Here is a 17,651-nt window from a genome sequence, read left to right on the forward strand (position 1 = left end):
GTATTTTCTCTTGTCGACCTGGGTGATTGATGATAGATGATTGATGACCGGGAGAACAGTCTATGCTTTATCTTACATGCGGCGGCTTTCGCTTTAGCTACGAGAAGACCAACGATTCCGATTAACCTTAGTTTACCTTCAAAAAATGCCCTAAAATTGCTTTTATTCGCTTCGGTCCGCCCCAGGGGAATCAGATTCTCCTTGGACGACGGCGGCGGACCCGGTTAGACCCGGTCCAGAGCTATTGCTCCTCCTCCAGCTTAAGGTCGTGGCAGAGGCGCGTCGTCAAGTCGAAGCACAGGTGGCTGCCGCCACTGCTGTCCTCGGACTCCGGCGGAGTGCTGGCGGGAACGGATGCGGCCGGCACCGCCCCCACCGGCGAATAAGGTGGTGGAGTTATTGAATACGAGGGCGAGAGCATCATCTCGTCTGGGTCATCACGCCGACACTATTGTGCTCCCGCCGCTATTGTCGACGCTGCCGTGGCCTCCTTGCCATCGGCAGGGGGCGACACCTCCTTCATGGACTCCACCTTGGCCACGATCTTGAGTGCAGGCCCCAGTTTCATGCCCATGGCATGCACCAGATGATTCTCCTTAAGCAGCAAAAGCGCTTGGCCGTCGATCTCCTGTTGAATGAAGTCGTCCACATAGTCCTGACAGCCCGGCAGTTCCCGGATAAAGTTGCTGACCTCTTCCACACTCCAGCTGCTGATGGGCGGGCGATCAGTTCCGTTTGAACTGCAAGTGGTGGGTGCAGGCGCCGCGGCAGGAATCACTGCTGGCAGTGGACCTGGAGCCGGTATAGCTACTGGCAACGGCAATCCCAGCGGCAGCGGCGGCAGAGGGAGTGCCAGTGGCGCAGGCGTCGGAATGGCGGGGGCCAGCACAGGCAGGGACAGCGGCAGAACTTCCGTTGGAGCCGCCAGAAAGGGCAGGGGCTCGGACATGGCCTGCAAAGCCTCTGTCTGCATCTTCTCCTCGGCCATGGCCTCGTCTAGCTTGTCGACCAACGCCATGGCGTCCACCCCAACGATTCCGCCGGTTCCCAGGCCGTTCGTCTCCCCGGTCTCCATTCCGCCGCCTCCAATGCCGTTCTTCGCCTGCCTGGCGCATCCCGGCGAGCAGAAACGCTTCCGCTTGAGCTTCGTCTTGTGCTCCAACTTGCCGCACTGCTCGCAGGCCACCATATCGGAGGCTGGAGCGGACGCTGTTCCACTGGGCTTCATGTCCTCCTGCATGGCCGCCTTTTTCTCTGCAGGATGAAGATGGGAAACACGGAGATTAACACAATTGCAAAGCATAGTGTGTGATGGAGATACTCACTGGGCGGTTCATCGGCGACATCCTTGTCCGCATAGCGCTGTCTGGTGACCGGAAAGGGTTCGTTGGCCTCCTGGATGATGAAGCCATCGATGACGTGGGTCAGCACGTTTGGCTTGATCATCGCCTTGGGCAGATCCTTCGCCCCATTGCTGCAGATCGTCGTGGTGGTTGTACTGGTCGCACTGCTGCAGGTCGTGGTGGTGCTCACAGTGGTGGTGGTGGTCACAGTGGTGCTACCTGTGGTGCACGCCGTGCTCCTGCCCGTTCCGATCCCATTACTGACCGTCTTCGTCGTGGTGGGCGTTGTGGCTGCGCTAGAGCTGGTGGAGGTGGCCACTTTCGTCTCCTCCTTACCACTGGGTGTGCTGGGTGTGGCGGCGCTGCTGCTCGTGGGCTGGACCACGTTGCTTTGCTTGCTGGTGGGCGTGGTGGCAGCCCGCGTCGGCGTGGACGCCGCCTCAGTGACTTCTCCGTTGGGCAGGGCCTCGCCGGTGGAACTGCTGGCCTCCACGGACGCACTCGCATTGGCTGGAGTCGAGGATTTTGGCGTGGCGCTTCTGTCCTGAGCTGAGACAGATGCGGGCGTCATGGGCGAGCCAATGGGCACCAGGGTGGCCGTCTTCGAAGGCGTCTCCTTGGTGGGTGTGCTGGCACTGCTTAGTGTAACCAATTGACCCGGCGATGGAGTGACTGCGGTGCTGGTCACAGAGACTGTTACCGGTGGAGCGCTTGACAGGTGACCCACCGTGGCATTCATCATGGAGGTCATGGCCAGGATGGGGTTGGTGGTTGGCGAGGGCGTCGTGGCCGTCAGGGAGGGTGGTCCCTGCTGTTGTTGCTGCTGCTGCTGCTGCTGCTGCTGAGAAGCTACTGCCATGGCGGTGGTGATCAACTGCTGCTGCTGCTGTTGGAGCTGGGCTTGAGCCTGCGCTTGCTGGAGGCTGGCCACCGTGCTGCTGGTGACCAGAGGAGTCGAGCTCTGATTGGTAATGGTAACCACACTGCTGGTGGGCAGAGACGAGCTGCAAGTGCCGGGCTTTGCTGTCTGGAAGATGGCCCCTGAGGCGGACAGAGCCGCCTGCAGGGCACTGGAGGTGGCTATTCCGGCTGGCGTCGTGGTCGAAGACACCGTGAAGGGCACGTTATTCAGTTGCAGTTGCCCGGTGTTCTGCTGTTGCTGCTGTGATGTCGCTCCGCCCGACACCACAATCTGCTGGATGATGTTCTGCTGTTGTTCTCGCTGCTGCTGCTGCTGCTGCTGCTGCTGCTGTGCCTGGGCCTGGGCTTGGACATGCGCCTGCACTTGAGCTTGCGCTTGCACCTGTTGTTGCAGTTGCTGCTGTATCAATTGGTTGTGCAGTTGCTGCTGCTGTTGCTGGTGGGAGGTAATGAAGGTGTTTGGAGCAACTTGGAGGATCTGCTGGGTGGCGTTGGCAAGCGCCTGTTGCTGCTGTGCCTGAGCCTGGGCCACTTGCTGCTGTTGTTCCCTCTGTTGCTGCTGGGCCTGCGCCACAGCCTGCTGTTGCTGGGCGGTCACTTGCTGCTGCTGTTGAGTGACTTGTTGCTGCTGCTGCTGCTGGGCCTGAGCTGCCGCCTGCTGCTGCATCTGGAGGGCAGCTATCTGCTGCTGGAACATTTGCTGCTGCAGATACTGCTGTTTCTGAATCAACTGCAACTGCTGCTGCTGCTGCTGTTTGTCCACACCCGCCACTCCCGCAGTGGCTGCGTGCAGGGTCTGCCCGTTCTGGAGTGTAATGGGAGTGCCCGTCGTGCTCATCACAACCATTCTATAATACCCAAGAGGTAATAAGTTAGCTTGACGATATCTGGGCAGAGGTGCCTTAGATTACTCACTTGTTGCCCGCCGAGTTGACCACTTGCTGGAGATTCGCCGTCGCCTGCTGTTGCTGCTGCACGGTGGCCATGTGACCCACCACCTTGTTCTGACCCGCCAACTGGCCGTTCTCCGTCTTCAGGGCGGACAAGGCAGGTCGCACCGGCTGCTGCTTGGTGCGCATCTTGCCCTTCAGCAAGCTCTGGTTCTGGGCTGTCTGCGTGGACACCGAGCTGGCCGGACGCACCTGGGTGCCATTGTGGGGCATGATCGGGGCACCAGGTCTCTGCAGCGCCGCTGCCGTAAGTTGCTGCTGCTGCAACTGCGCAGTGGCCACCGCCAACTGTTGCTGCTGTTGCTGCTGCTGTGTCTGGTTGGCAGTTCCCGCCTGCTGCTGTTGCTGCTTGGGAGCGAGTGCGTCCAGTTGGGTGCGCGCCTTGGGGGGCGTCTGGGTGACATTGCACTGGATGATCTCTGTGAGAGCACAGAAATTAGGACCGAATGGAGTTTATTACTGGGAGGGGGCACTTACGGTTCTGCTGCGTCTGCAGAGTCTGCGTGGTCGGTTGCTGGATAAACATGCCCGAGGTTCCGTCCGGCTGGCCCCGCAGGATGATCGGGTTCGAGCCAAAGGACTGCAGTCCAGCCGCATTCTGCCAAAACCAGGGGATCTGCATCTGCTGAGCCTGGCCGGCGTTCAGAAGCTGCGCGGCCTGGACTGACTGAACGGACTGGCCGGCCTGGGCCACTCCCACGCCCACGGGTAACGTCGACTGCGAGACTTGAACGCATTGCTGGGTGGTTTGCGTAGTCTGCTGCTGCTGCTGCTGGACCTGTTGCACCTGCTGGGCCTGGGCTGCCGTGGCTGCTGCTCCGCCCGCTGTCGCCGCTTGCACCGTGCTACTGGTGGTGGTCACCTTCTGGACCACCTTCTGGGCCATCTTGCCCTGCGCATCTACGCCCACCTTCGCAAGGGCCGCCGTGAGCTGCTGCTGCTGCTGTTGTTGCTGTTGAGAAATCTGCTGCTGTTGTTGCTGCTGCTGTGTCAACTGTTGCTGCTGCTGCTGTTGCTGGGCGGCAGCAGCCATCGACTGAAGCAGGTTCTGCTGCTGCTGCGGCGAGTGCGAGATCACATTCACCGGCGAGATGAGCAGCGTCTGTGGCGACTGACTGTGGTTGGAGGGGATGCAAGAGGCGTAGGTGCCGCCGGCAAACTGCGTCTGTCCCCCAATCATCTGCTTGGCATTCTGCGTGGTGGTGGTGATCATCTGGGGCGTGTTACCCTGGAAGGGCTTGCCGGCAGTGATCACCTGGATGGGCTGCTGACCAAGACCGCCAGGATGCAGCAGATTACCGGACACAATCATCTGCGGATACAGGAAGCTGGTGGAGGGCTGCATCAGCTGCACGGTCCTGCCCTGCGCCCAATCACCGCCCACTCCTCCGGTAGCCGCCGCTAGCTGCATCGGGGACATCGTGCTGATGGCTGTCGAGTGCTGCTGCTGTTGCGTCTGCTGGGAGTTGGCTGGACTTGGTGCTCCTCCCGCTACTCCTGTGCCTCCAGCAGCTCCTCCGGCTCCATTGGCATCCGAGAGCTGCTGCTGCAGCTGCATCTGCTGCTGAACATCTAAAATGTTGGTCGCATGCTTTAGCTCCGTGCCCGCACCCGTTGTATGGGTTGGAAACTCTTGCTTAACCTGGATGGCATAAGGATTGCTCGCGTAGAGCTGCTGCAGCTGCTCCGGAGAGATCTGCAGAGGCACCGTGGTGGCGGCTGCCACCTGTTGGGCAGGACTCTGTGACTTCTCCAGCGTGCGGCCGCGTCTCGTCGAGATGGGAGTCCTTGGTGAATTACCTACAAGCGGCAGAAGTGGATGGCGTCGCTGTTTAATGGGCGACGTTCCGGCTGCGTCACGTGTTTGGCTGCTGGGCGTTTGACTCGGCGACGTACTAGCCAAATCCTCGTCGAAACAGATGCCTGTTTTCTGGGCAAGCGTCTCCAAGCTCTTCAGAGATTTTTGGCCGTCCTCCCGCAAGTTTGAGGTGTCTTTTAGTGGTATGTTAGTGCCTCCCGGAGATGCAGATGTGAATGCCGGTGATAATATGCTTGATGATGTAGGTGTTGTGGTCTTGTTGGCCGACGCTTCACTTTCCGTGCCCGCTCTGAAGGAAGGGAAAGGAGAAAAAGCGGCAGACGATCAGTAAACATTGTGGCGAGACACAAACAAGAAATGCAGACAGACTTGGGACTCTTTCGATTGCGTGGGGCATACTTCATGTTCTTTATTATTTTTTGTCTAAAACTGCAGCTGCAACTAAAAATAACACAAAGCCATGCAAACAGGTTGGCAGCTCTCCCAGCTGAGATCAAAGCGGGAGCGTGGGATTCGGACGGAGAGAGAGCAGGAGCGGTTAAGAGATTAGCAATGCACTCTACACTCCCAAAGGCGAACGAGATACGAAGGTGAAAAAGAGACGAGCAATCATTGAGAAAGACAAAGACGGGATCGCATACTGCAATCGTTGTCCAAAGGCGGCAAAGAAACGGAAAACGAAAACAAAGTCGAGACGAAAAAGTGAGATGGAACGAAAAGCACTTCATTCCGGGATCATTCACACAGCCTAAATCATTTACAGTGGATACAGTTTGAGATGAGCTTAAAACATATGTATGTATACTTTTGATCAATTATTTAACCACAGTTCCTTGTACTGTTTGTTCATTCCATAAGACCCAAATAAATCAAAGTTTCGTTCGAACTAACCCACATATCTCCTAAATTAACAATGGGCTGTGACCTAGTAAGATTGCACTGTTTTGCATATGTGTGCAATGCAATTGTTTCATATATATATTTGTTGCATTGAAAGGAGGTCGTTTGTCAGAGTTGCCTGTTTTCCCCAACTTCTATTTTTAGTTGTTGCTGCCGCACACAGCCTGCTATCTATCCTGCTCTCTGCCCATCGGTCTGTCCTTGTCCTTCGAACAGGATGGGGAGATGCAGAAGCAGCCGGAGCCGCAGTTGGAGTGGGAGTAAACGAGACGACCTTTATTTATGGATTGCCTCTTGCCGCTGGCCAAAAAAGTTGCGAGTAACTGTGATAAGGGCCGTGGAAATGGAGAGTGGATGTGGAGAATGGTCCGAGTCTCCATGGGAAAAGGTTCAAAGACCTTCCTCAGAGGCGAAAATAATGCCAGTTGCCACTAAATGTCCAAGAGTAACAAATGGTTACGGTTTTGGTTACGCTTTCCCCTCCTCTAATCCTGGCAGGGTTTGGGTTACTTTTTTTTCCCTTCGGTTGGGCAAATTCTATCAGGGGTGGCATTCGGCGGGGGCGGTTTAACGACGGGGTTGATTTCCCAGCCCCCGGGTGTGGGTGCTGCTAGTGGATTGGATTGTGCGCTACTCGAAATGGGATGCGGATCCGGTACGGGAATGGAAAAGATGTAAAGAAAATCGGAATCAATCAACATGCAGCATATTTAGCTTGCAACGTAAAGACGGGATTCTTTCCACTGTGCGAGTGATTTTTTATTTTTGTGTCTTCTTGTTTCCCTCTTTTTACATTCCATTTATGCGAGTAATGTTTTTATGTGTTGGTCTGTGTGGTGGTGTGCGTGTGTGTGTGTGGCGGCAGACTGCTTACAACAGTGCCAAAGCCATCATCAATTTGATTTTCCCTTCAGCCGAAATTGAGTTGCAAGAAGCATGAGAAACGGAGACCGAATAAGCGGTAGAGTCGGAGGGAAAAACGAATTAGGGAGAGGCAGAGACGTCGAGGGGAATGACAACAATGCGAGGCAAAAACAAGCGGCAGCGAGCATGCGCCGATGTCACAGCGGCGGCAGCAGTTGCGGCGTCTCGAAAATATGTTTTCTTCTCCACTCAGTTTTCCCCCGTTTTTTTTTTTTTATGTTTCATCTAACTAATGTGTACATTTAATAAGTGAGGCCATGAGGCACCTGTGCACGCGATCTTACATAAAACAACGTCCAAACGCAGCGACAACGACAACTCTAGACGCCGCACAGCATAATTTGTTTTCTTTTCCTCTTGGTTCTTCTTTCTTCTCCGCTTTGTTTTTATTCCAGGCCACACACTTCAGTCGATACACTTTCCTGCGAGCTGCTTACGTCGGCAGCGTCGTCAAGATTTCGGTTTCTTTGGCTGTTCCCCTCATTTTCATTGAGTGTTGCGGAATCGCATTCACTAAACACTGGTCGCCACCGCAGCGATATGCAGTTATGGCATTAAAAAAAAATAAAATAAATACAATGTTAAACTGCCCGCCAGAGCGAGGGTGTGTGTGCGTCGCGTCGACTTTTTGCCGTTCGTTCACATACACGCACACGAACTCAGAGCTCAAGAACCGCACGCCGCCAAGTTGAATTTCAGACTGAACCGCGCGACACGGCGACAACTCTACGCCGAGCCGACGAAACAAAATGAAGTGCGCATGTGTTGGTGTTGGTGCTGCTTTTGCGGGACAGCTGGCATGGGAAAAGGCAACAGCACGAACCAGTTTCTCCCGCACCCGGGCGCAGGCGATAACTTTTCTCTATACTGAAATGTACGGGTGCGAGTGCGACGGTACTAGGGGCAGGCCTCGGCGGGGCCGAAGTGCGAGCGAGATGCCCTCGTCGCGCTTGGGGTTGGAAAGAAACGGCAGCAGTATAGCAAGCAAAAAAACAAAAAACGAGAGTCGAGGCTACAGCTGGCGGGCATGTGTATTGTCCATGCATGCGTATGTGTGCCTGTGTTTCAACCACCCCGACTGATCGGCCCCCCCCCTTTCCCCTTGAACGAACGACCGAATCCAGTTTTCTGTCTGTACACTCGAATGTCTACCGCCCGATTGTTGCTATACTTCATCTTCTTTTTTCATTCCACCACCACAGCCAGCAATCTACCTGGACGTCGCCCTCCTCCTTCCACTTCCATTTTCATTCCTATTCCTCTCGCACCCTCCTGTTGTACTGTTCATATCGGATCAGCCTTACTTTATTATTAGTTTTGGTTGTCGGAAACAGACGGTGGAAGGAAAGAAGAAGTAAAAGGCAGGGGGCAGCGTATGCGCAGAGGCAGAGCAAAATGCTTTTTTTCACTCACTCACTCTGCTGAACACTGAACAGTGGCGTGCGATCCATTATTCTTGTATTGCATTTTCGCTTTGCTTTTGGGTCGTCGATGCAGTTTTTTTTTTGGTGGAGTACAGTGGCGCAACTATGATAAATTGTATAGCTAGGAAAATTGCGCATTATAAATGTAAAATATATAATATTGTCTAGAAATATTATAATTTTAACTAAATACTGTGCTTACGTTTAAGAACAAGTTTTTGGGAAATTATGATGGGTAAAAATTAGTTTTAGTATTATATATTGGTTATATAACAATTTGTAGTATTGGCATATATTTCATAAAGCTATAATGTACCTACAATTCATATCGAAAATAAATTCTGTTCGTCCCACTGTGCCTTTCTTTGGCATTTCATTTTGTGGCTGCCTCTGCGGAGTGCCCTGTGTGCATGAGTGTGCGTTAGTATGGGTGCCTTGCTGTGGGCTCTTGACGGCCTTCTTCTTTTCCGCCGCCCCATCCAGCAACAACGTTGCGGCGCTATATGCGCGTTCATCATTCCAATTGTTGTTGTCGATTGGCTTTGACTGATGAAACCGTGGGTTTCATTTCGCGTCGTCTCATTTCTTTTTTTTGTTCGCTTCCCCCGACGCCATATTATTTTTATGCTCGTAAAGTGCTTTTGCCGTCGCTCTCTCGCTCCGCATTGCTTTGTTTCTTGTTTTTTTTTTTTTCCTTTGGGCATGTGTGTGTGTGTGTGGATCGTAGTATTCTTGCCTTTAGCTTTGGCTTTCCTTGAGTTTTTATTTTAACCTTTTTTCTTATTAGTTGCATGCCTTCTTGGCCTTTTTGCTTTGGCTCTTCCTTTTTTATTCGTTCTGGCACGCTCAACTGTACTATAAGTCGAGCATGCGCTCTTCTTCTTGGCGACGATTCAACTAATTGCCTCCAAGTTGTTGTTGGGGCCCGGACGTTGTTATTGGGGCGAGCGAAGAGTAGACGAGCCAGTCATATGGCTGTGTGTTTGTGTATTTGCATTTCGTAAAAATGACAAATGTTTAATGAGCGTAAATTGCTGTGCGCGTACTTTATTCACATGTTGCCTCTCGTTCTAGCGCATTTACATGACACACACAGACGAATACAAAACATACAAACTTGTGTACCTGTTTTGTTGTTGCTGTTGGGCAATTGCTAGAATTTGTAACACCATTTTAAAAAAAGAAAAAACCTAACGGAGTTATCAGCCTCGACATACAGTCAAAGAGTCATGCAGTCACACAGTCGCGATGTGTGTGTGTTTGTGTGTATGTTGAGTGAAGAATGATAATCAAAAGTGGTTTGCTTCGTTGCGGTCGCTGTTGACAGCGCCGCAGGCAGCGGCCCAGGCTTGATTTTCGTAAGGCCACGCCTTATTAACAGTGGAAATGGATCTGATATCCAGCATCACCATTTCCTTAACCACCGAGATTGCGACAGGGCGAACAATAAGAACTTAATTCACACAGCATTTAAAGGAAGAAGTCATGCATCCTTAAAAAAAACAAGGAAAATACCTTTATTTTTTATATTATTATTATTTTTTTAATTTATATATTTTTTTTATTTTAATTTTACTTTATTTTATTTTATTTTTTTTTTTCACAAGAATTTTGCAACGCTTAACTTAAAATTTGATTAATACCTCTTACTGGTATTAGTTTTCTAGTTTAAATATTATTTGCGAATAATAGGAATATCTAAAATCAGGGTCGGACACCGAAATTCAAACTAGAAGCCCGGCAAAAAGAAAACATTAGTAAACTACCCCTAAAATCATAAGCCAGGCAGGATATATGGGCAAGGCGAAACGAATACCTTTGCAAATGTTTGTGTTTTGTTTTTGTAATTTGTACGCTTGGTTTTTTTAATTCTGAACAAATCGCTTTCCAAGGTTTTGCTTTTGTAAACAAAATTTTTAATTTGCACCACACTTAAGGATTAGTAATAAAATCAAAAGTAGTTTTGTTTTGCCTGAAGTCATATTTTTCCTTTTGCGTAGAGTACACAGGAATCCTTCAGCCTGTAAAAGACTTTGGTTGGGTCATCGGAAGGGATGAAACTGTCTTGTGGTTCCTTTGGCCAGGCCACATCGACTTCCGAATGCTGCACAAATGTATCTTTATAGATTTTGGGCACAAAAGATAATAAAATTTCACTGATTGTTACTACGATGACAATATATACTGTAATAATAACTGAAAAACCGTAACTTAAATATTATATAGTTTTATCTTAGGGTATATTTGAATTTATAAGTCATGTAAAATTCATACATTTATATTATATTAACAGATATTGATTTGTATTTATAAGATAGGAATCTATCTTCTTGCTGAACTCCAAGTTGCTTGAAATTTCCAACTTGACCCAATAAAAGTTATAAAAGTTAGTGCGTTTTATAAAAAAGAGGTGTCTTTTTAGAATTTTACCAGATTTAATAAATGCTTCTACGACAGCTATATGATAAAGTCTTAAGATTTAGATAAACAATTTTAAAGTCTAAGAAAAACCCATATTCCAAACTTTGGGATCAGAAGTAATATGGGTATATTTGAGTAAAATTAAACATATATCTGGATTGTTTTTATATATTCTATACTTTTTCTATGATCCGCCAAAGAACTATTGTCTAGATTTAATTTGGTAAAAAAAAAGTAAGAAACAATGTACCAATTATAAAAAGTGTCATTTAATAAGGTAAAATTTGTATATAATTTATATCAACTGAATTATTTTTACATATTTTCAGTTGATTTTAGGTCCTGTTAATCCTTGCAAGCAACCTGGCTTGCCACCAGAAAGTATGCAATATACATTTTTGGGTAGCGTTCTTCTATTTTAGTTTTTTTTATACTTGTGTCCCTTTTTTGCAGTCAACGGAAATTCAACCCAGCTAAACGAACTGTACTTCACAAAAAGGGTAGGGCAAATCAAACAGGGAAGCGGAAAAGGGTTGACCTCTGACACTTGCCCTTCCGGCCGACCTCAGCGACCTCCGTGCACCCTTATCCACCATTTTAGGCGCCCCAGTAAGAGCGATTTCCAAGCAAACAAAATACAATTACCCTCAAAAGCAGGACTATTCTGGAAGGGAAGGAATACAAATTCAACCCCTAAGCTCATTATTGTTAGGGGGATGGTCAGGAGAATGGGTAGGAGTAGGTGAAAGGTGAAAGCTGACGAGGGAATAGCATTTGAAAATGCGATGAGGGCTGGGAGTTGTTTTGCTGCTCGATCATGTTGGGATTCAGTAGCTAGCATTGTTTTTGTACTTTTTAGATACGCTCACGTTCTGTATTTATTTCTATAAGCCAAAAGCATTTTTATTGTAACCTTCAGAAAAGGATAGAAAATTACAAGTGATATACAAATATCGCTCTTCACAAACATGATAAGTTTTAATACAGCGACTCGGCTAGCTCAACTCGGCTCTTAATGCTAATCAGTAAAATAATTATATATTACATACTTAATTCTAATGATAATCTACAATTTTTTAAATTTGAAAATTGAGTACAACTTTTTAGTTCAAAATATTCTACGACCTTAATATATATTAATTAAAAATTTTATTAAAATATATGTACGTTTTTAAAATCACTTCATATTTGAAAATGGTATTTCTTGAAATAAGTGTAAGGTTACCCTTGCCGCACTGGAATAATAGTAAAATAAATTATAAATAATATTAATAATAATATGTATTTTTTTTTTATTTTCTTAATCAGCATCAGCAACAGCCGAGTCGATGAAATATAGGTTTATACGCAAGTTAATGGTCTTTTTGCATTTTAAGTTGTATATATACATATATATTAAGTAATGTAATATCACACATCTGTCATGAACATTTAAAAAATATTGTTGTTTTTCATATATTTTACTATTTTTGTTTATCAAAATTTTACACATTATAAAGGGTTTATTTTATTAAACCGTCGATATAAGAAAACAAATAAAAAATGCTGTCATTATTTAACATTTAAGAAATGGTTGATATATACATATATGTATATTAAAATAATAATAATAAAAAAATATATAATAATTCATTAAAATTGTTTTCAATTTTCATATGTAAACCACGTTGATAAAAATAATATTATATCTTGGCAAAGTATACAAAATTATAAGTTTCTGGTTTTTAAGCGTTTATTTTTTCACCGAGATGTAGCTAGTAGCTACTTTTTTACTGATTGTAGCTATGTAATATTTTGAAAAATTAATACGATATATGTATATATAACTCACATTTAAAGATAAAACTATTTTATACTGTTTAACAAGAAAGAAAGCTAACTTTGGCCAGCCAAAGTTTGTATACCCTTGCAGGTTAAAATTAAAATATATCATAAATAAGCCAAAAATGCATTAAATTCGTTTCGGAAAGCGGTTTTGTGTTAGTTTATATAAGCCTAAAAAAATTGCATACCAAATTTAAAATTTTAAGAAATCACAATTTTTGGCAATTTTTGCTAATTTTAATTTTATCAAATTTCGCAAAAATGGCCAAAAAATCGATTTCTTCCGGACATATCTAGAAAGATTCCCCTGTTAATGCTGATCAAGAATATATATGGTTTATGGGGTCGGAAATGATTCCTTGACTTAGAAAAATATTATTTCGTATTATAAAATCGGATTTTTTATATTAAAAACCTTCTTAATTTTTTTTAATTAAAAACATCATAACTCGGCCAAAAGAGCATTAATTTTAAATCGGAAAACTGTTCTGCGCAAGATTTTCTACAGTTATTAAATCTGCATACTTCATTTAAAAATTTTGAAAATTCAATTTTTTATCAAAATCAAAAATTTTAATGATGTAACTAACCCCTTATAAAATTTTGCAAAAATGGCCAAAAAATCGATTTCTTCCTGACATATATAGAAAGATTCCCCTGTTGATGCTGATCAAGAATCTATATTGTTTATGGGGTCGAAAATGATTCCTTCACTTAGAAAAATATTATTTTGTATTATAAAATCTGATTTTTTATATTAAAAAACTTCTTGATTATTTTAAAATTAACAAGAAAGGAAGCTAACTTCGGTATGCCGTTGCAGATTGGTTTTGATGTTTATATTATAGATTATAATACTGACAACACTCAAAAAAACAGAGTTTCATTACATTTAACCCATACTTATTATGTTTACAGTTTGACAGTTTTACATTCCCAGCTTTACATATTTTATACATTTACCGATCGCTTCTATGGCAGCTATATGATATAGTTGTCCGATTTTCATAAAATTTTTACCAAAATTCTGAATTAATATAAAATGGCCATATCTGAAAAATGGTGCAAAAATGTTGATAAACAGCCAAGTTAAAATTTTGTTTCTAAAAATTTATCGATCATTTGTATAGGAGCTATATGATATAGTCGTCCGATCCGGCCCGTTCCGACATATATAGCAGTGAGAATATATAGAAGACTATATGCAAAGTTTCATTCAGATAGCTTTAAAACTGAGGGACTAGTTGGCGTAGAAACGGACAGACGGACAGACGGACAGACGGACATGGCTAGATCGACTCGGCTGTTGATGCTGATCAAGAATATATATACTTTATAGGGTCGGAAACGTCTCCTTCACTGTGTTGCAAACTTCTGACTGAAATTATAATACCCTGCAAGGGTATAAAAATCGTGCTTAACTTTGTTTGTTTTAGTATACACATCTATAAATATTTGGTACACCTTCAGTAAGGTTCTTTATTTATTTAAAAACACATTCGTTGGGTATAAGTATATAATTTATATTATATTAGAAAATTCAAATCGAAATCTATTTAATTATTAGATTTATTAATGTATTAATTTTTTATATATGTATGTACATACATATCATCTGTTAGTTTTATTGAAATCAATCAGTTTCCGATTTCGATCCAATTTCACACTTTAAGGGTATACAAATTCCGGCTTCCTGAAGTTAGCTTATTTTCGTAATTCCTTCTATAATTTTTCTTTCCACTAATTCTTTTCCAATTCTTTAACAATATTAAAGCTTTAAGATAATAGTTTTGCAACACTCTTGGCTTAAAAGGTTCTCCATTTTAACTTACAACAGATAAGCCTACGGACTTGGTTCTAAAAACCGCCTCCTTTCCTTGCATCCCTCTCACCTTACCACTCCCTGTCCTGCTCCCGCTCACTATTTAATTACGAGCAGCGGACCGAATCGTTGGCCAGTAAAAAATGCCGACGGTGAAAGTGAAAAAAAAAAAAAAAAAATGGGTACACTCTACGTGAATTTCCTCCCCTTGGTGAGAGGGGGTGGGTGTGTCGTTGGCTTTGCTGGAAAGACAGGGACGCCACTAGAGCGAGCGGTATCGCTCACATTCTGACGTTTCTCTTACGTGTTTGTCATGGGCGTGGCCTCTGGTATTACGTATGGTGAATTTTGAGTATAACAGTTATGGAAAACTTAATAAGAAATAAAAAAGAGCAACAATCAATTTAAATCTTAAATTAAATAATAATTATTACATTTTAATTTTAAACGATTTTGAAAAAATTCGAATTTTTTTTAATTTATAACTAACCCAAAAAGATATTAATTTTATTTCGAATTCAATAATGATTATTTTTTTATTGTTATTTTTGAGCTCAAAATAATAATAAATATTGTTTGAGCGATTAAATAAATTTAAAATTAGAATTATTAATAGTCCTCAAAATATATTAAAGTCAATAATCGTTAAAAATTTATTTTTTCACACGTCTAAAAATATATTAAAAATAATCTTAGCAGGTTAGTTAATTAACTTCAACACGAAAATTCATTTATTTTTTTCCAGATTTTCCACACGAATCCGACTCCTCGGTAGTTGTTTTTATAATCATGCAAGTTATACTATGTGCCAAAAAAAATCTCTGGAAAAAATGTTTGAAATCATTAGTTTTCTGTTCCTCTTTGCACTGGCCCTCTTTTCCTGGGCTGTCCTCTGTCTCCAGCATGCGTTAGAGATCAGGAAGCGCGCTGACCGCGATTATATTGTGGAACGCAACACAGGTGAGTTGGGATTCTAGTTTTAATTGGTAAGAAATTGTTGTTAATTCTTTTCAGAGCCGCCCGAGGTTACATTTGAGCCACACGAGTGCCAGAAGCCCTCAGAACCACCAGGTCCTCTAAGCGCCGCCTTAGACTTCGCAATGAGCTATTGGGTGATGCTCGCCCTCACCCTTGGCCTGTCCAAGCTCCTTCAACTGGCCGGGAGGCAGGCCAAAATCTACTTTATGGGTCGCACTGTGGAAGTGTCAACCTTGACGGAGCAGACGCTGCAGCCTTGCCAACAGAACCAAGATAATCTGGATCTGGCCGTGGTGAAAGAGAATACAGCTCTGAAAGAACAGCTGAACGTTCTTCAAACTCACTGTCTGGAGATGCGGGAGTTGCTGCAGGAATTGAGACTGGGTAGCTCCAGTAGCTTAAAAAGCTCCAGTAGCCAGGAATGTTCTCAATCTGGAGATGAAGAGGTAGTGACGACCGGCTCCTCCCAACCCAGCCAGAACTTATATATCACAAATAACCACATCCACATCTGCTGTGATAACAAGGAATCCTGCAGGCAGGCCGTGTCCTCCAAGTGTGGTGTGAATACATACATCCCTGGTCCCAAAAAGCGACCTATGATAGCAGCCATGGATGGCAAGAAGTGACCAAATTAAATTTTGCATTTTTGGGGTGGCAACAAAAAGTACAACAAAAAAAATTTAAGTTGTTCCAGTTTCAATTTGGAAGTGAATTGAATAATAATTTCCGATATCCCGTAAACATAAACGTATTATCCTTTTCGATTTAGGGATTTGTTATATCGCTTGTATTAGCAAATAATTTGATTTAAAGCTGATCAGTCTTTGCCTTAACAGCATAAAATCAATTAAATGATTGCCAAACGTCATACATATACATGAATTTCGATTCCTTATTAAAATCTGAATAAATAAATATCAAAATAATAATAAAAAATTTGAAAAAAAGAATTTCTCAAAATTTTAAAATTAAAATTAAATGTAAACAAGAAAGTAAGCTAACTTTGGCAAGCCAAACTTTGTATATGTTATTATAATTAAAATCTTTAATAACTAAGTCAAAAATGAAATAATTTCAATTAACCCCTTATCAAATTAAAAAACATAAAATCCATAATTTAATATGATAATTTTTGGAAAGAGTAAATTGGCCAATTAATTTCAATTCGGAAAACTCTGCAGACTTCATTTAATTTAAAGATTAATCCATAATTTTATACTATTTTTGGGGAAATAAAAACTTATCAAATCCATAACGAAGCCAAAAATTCATTAATTTTATTTCGGTAAGCATTTTTGTGTCAGTTTCAATTCAACTTATTTTAAATTCCATTTTTTCGCTATTTTTTTTTAAACAATTTTAACGATGTAATCCCTTATAAAATTTTGCCTGTTTATGCTGATCAAGAATATATATGATTTATGGGGTCGCGAATAACTTATTCACTGCGTTTGACTAAAATTATAATAAATGATTGTAAATTGTAAATTGTTACCATATAAAAACAAGAAAGGAAGCTAACTTCGGCACGCTGAAGTTTGTATACCCTTGCAGATTGGTTTCGATGTTTATATTATAGATTTAAATGCTGAAAACACTCACAAAACAGAGTTTCATTAAATTTTACCTATACTTATTATGTTTACAGTTTGACAGTTTCAGTTTTACATTCCCAGCTTTATATATTTTATACATTAACCGATCGCTTCTATGGCAGCTATATGATATAGTTGTCCGATTTTTATGAAATTTATACCAAAATTCTAGAATAATAAAAAAAAGCTTATATCTGAGAGTAGATAAAAATACGTTGAAAAACAACGAAGCTCTAATTTTTATACCCTGGCAGGGTATTTTATTTCCAGTCCGAAGCTAATTACGCATTGAAGGAGTCATTTCCGACCCCATAAACCATATATATTCTTGATCAGCATTAACAGGCGCATCTTTCTGGCTAAGTCCGGAAGAAAGAAATTTTTAATCAATTTTTTCAAAATTTTGTAAGGGGTTACATCATTAAAATTCTCAAAATTTGATAATATTTTTAATTTCTAACTAAGTATGCAGATTTGTTAACCTTATAAAAACTAACATAACACCGCTTTCCAAATGCAAATTAAGGCATTTTTGACAGAGTTATGCCTTTTTTAGGTTTTAATTTGCTATTTTTCTCTGTTCAATTACAGACTTTCCATCGTCATTGCCATCGCCATCGCTCCTAGTCATCAGTATCAGTAGACCTGAGACCCACCCTGGACAAGAACCAAGGGAAAGGACCAACGACACACGCAAAAGGAATAGGGATCAGGAATCAGGGATAAG

General features: G+C 43.4%; 2 protein-coding genes across 2 annotated transcripts; one reads left to right on the top strand and one right to left on the bottom strand.

Moving 5' to 3' along the window:
- Positions 1–442: 442 nt before the first annotated feature.
- On the bottom strand, positions 443–5,504 carry ph-d (polyhomeotic distal). The gene is made up of 5 exons (XM_017179224.3): positions 5,403–5,504; positions 3,692–5,322; positions 3,180–3,633; positions 1,326–3,112; positions 443–1,254 (listed from the first exon to the last, which is right to left on the bottom strand). Exons 1-5 carry the CDS (start codon positions 5,435–5,437, stop codon positions 449–451), a joined length of 4,713 nt encoding a protein of 1,570 aa, XP_017034713.3. The 5' UTR covers positions 5,438–5,504; the 3' UTR covers positions 443–448.
- Positions 5,505–15,079: 9,575 nt separating this feature from the next.
- Positions 15,080–16,076, top strand: LOC108083455 (uncharacterized). The gene is made up of 2 exons (XM_041774784.2): positions 15,080–15,308; positions 15,363–16,076. The coding sequence occupies exons 1-2, from the start codon at positions 15,152–15,154 to the stop codon at positions 15,953–15,955; spliced, it is 750 nt and encodes a 249-aa protein (XP_041630718.1). The 5' UTR covers positions 15,080–15,151; the 3' UTR covers positions 15,956–16,076.
- The last annotated feature ends 1,575 nt before the right edge of the window (positions 16,077–17,651 follow it).

This window comes from Drosophila kikkawai, chromosome X (assembly GCF_030179895.1).
Source record: "Drosophila kikkawai strain 14028-0561.14 chromosome X, DkikHiC1v2, whole genome shotgun sequence".
In the NCBI taxonomy this organism is placed as follows: domain Eukaryota; kingdom Metazoa; phylum Arthropoda; class Insecta; order Diptera; family Drosophilidae; genus Drosophila; species Drosophila kikkawai.

Coding starts and splice junctions, on each gene's coding strand:
- ph-d (XM_017179224.3), bottom strand. CDS start 5,437: ATGAAGTATGCCCCACGCAATCGAAAGAGTCCCAA. Junction 3,113..3,179: donor GTCAACTCGGCGGGCAACAA/GTGAGTAATCTA, acceptor TGGGTATTATAG/AATGGTTGTGATGAGCACGA. Junction 1,255..1,325: donor TGTCGCCGATGAACCGCCCA/GTGAGTATCTCC, acceptor TTCATCCTGCAG/AGAAAAAGGCGGCCATGCAG.
- LOC108083455 (XM_041774784.2), top strand. CDS start 15,152: ATGTGCCAAAAAAAATCTCTGGAAAAAATGTTTGAAATCATTAGTTTT. Junction 15,309..15,362: donor TATTGTGGAACGCAACACAG/GTGAGTTGGGAT, acceptor AATTCTTTTCAG/AGCCGCCCGAGGTTACATTT.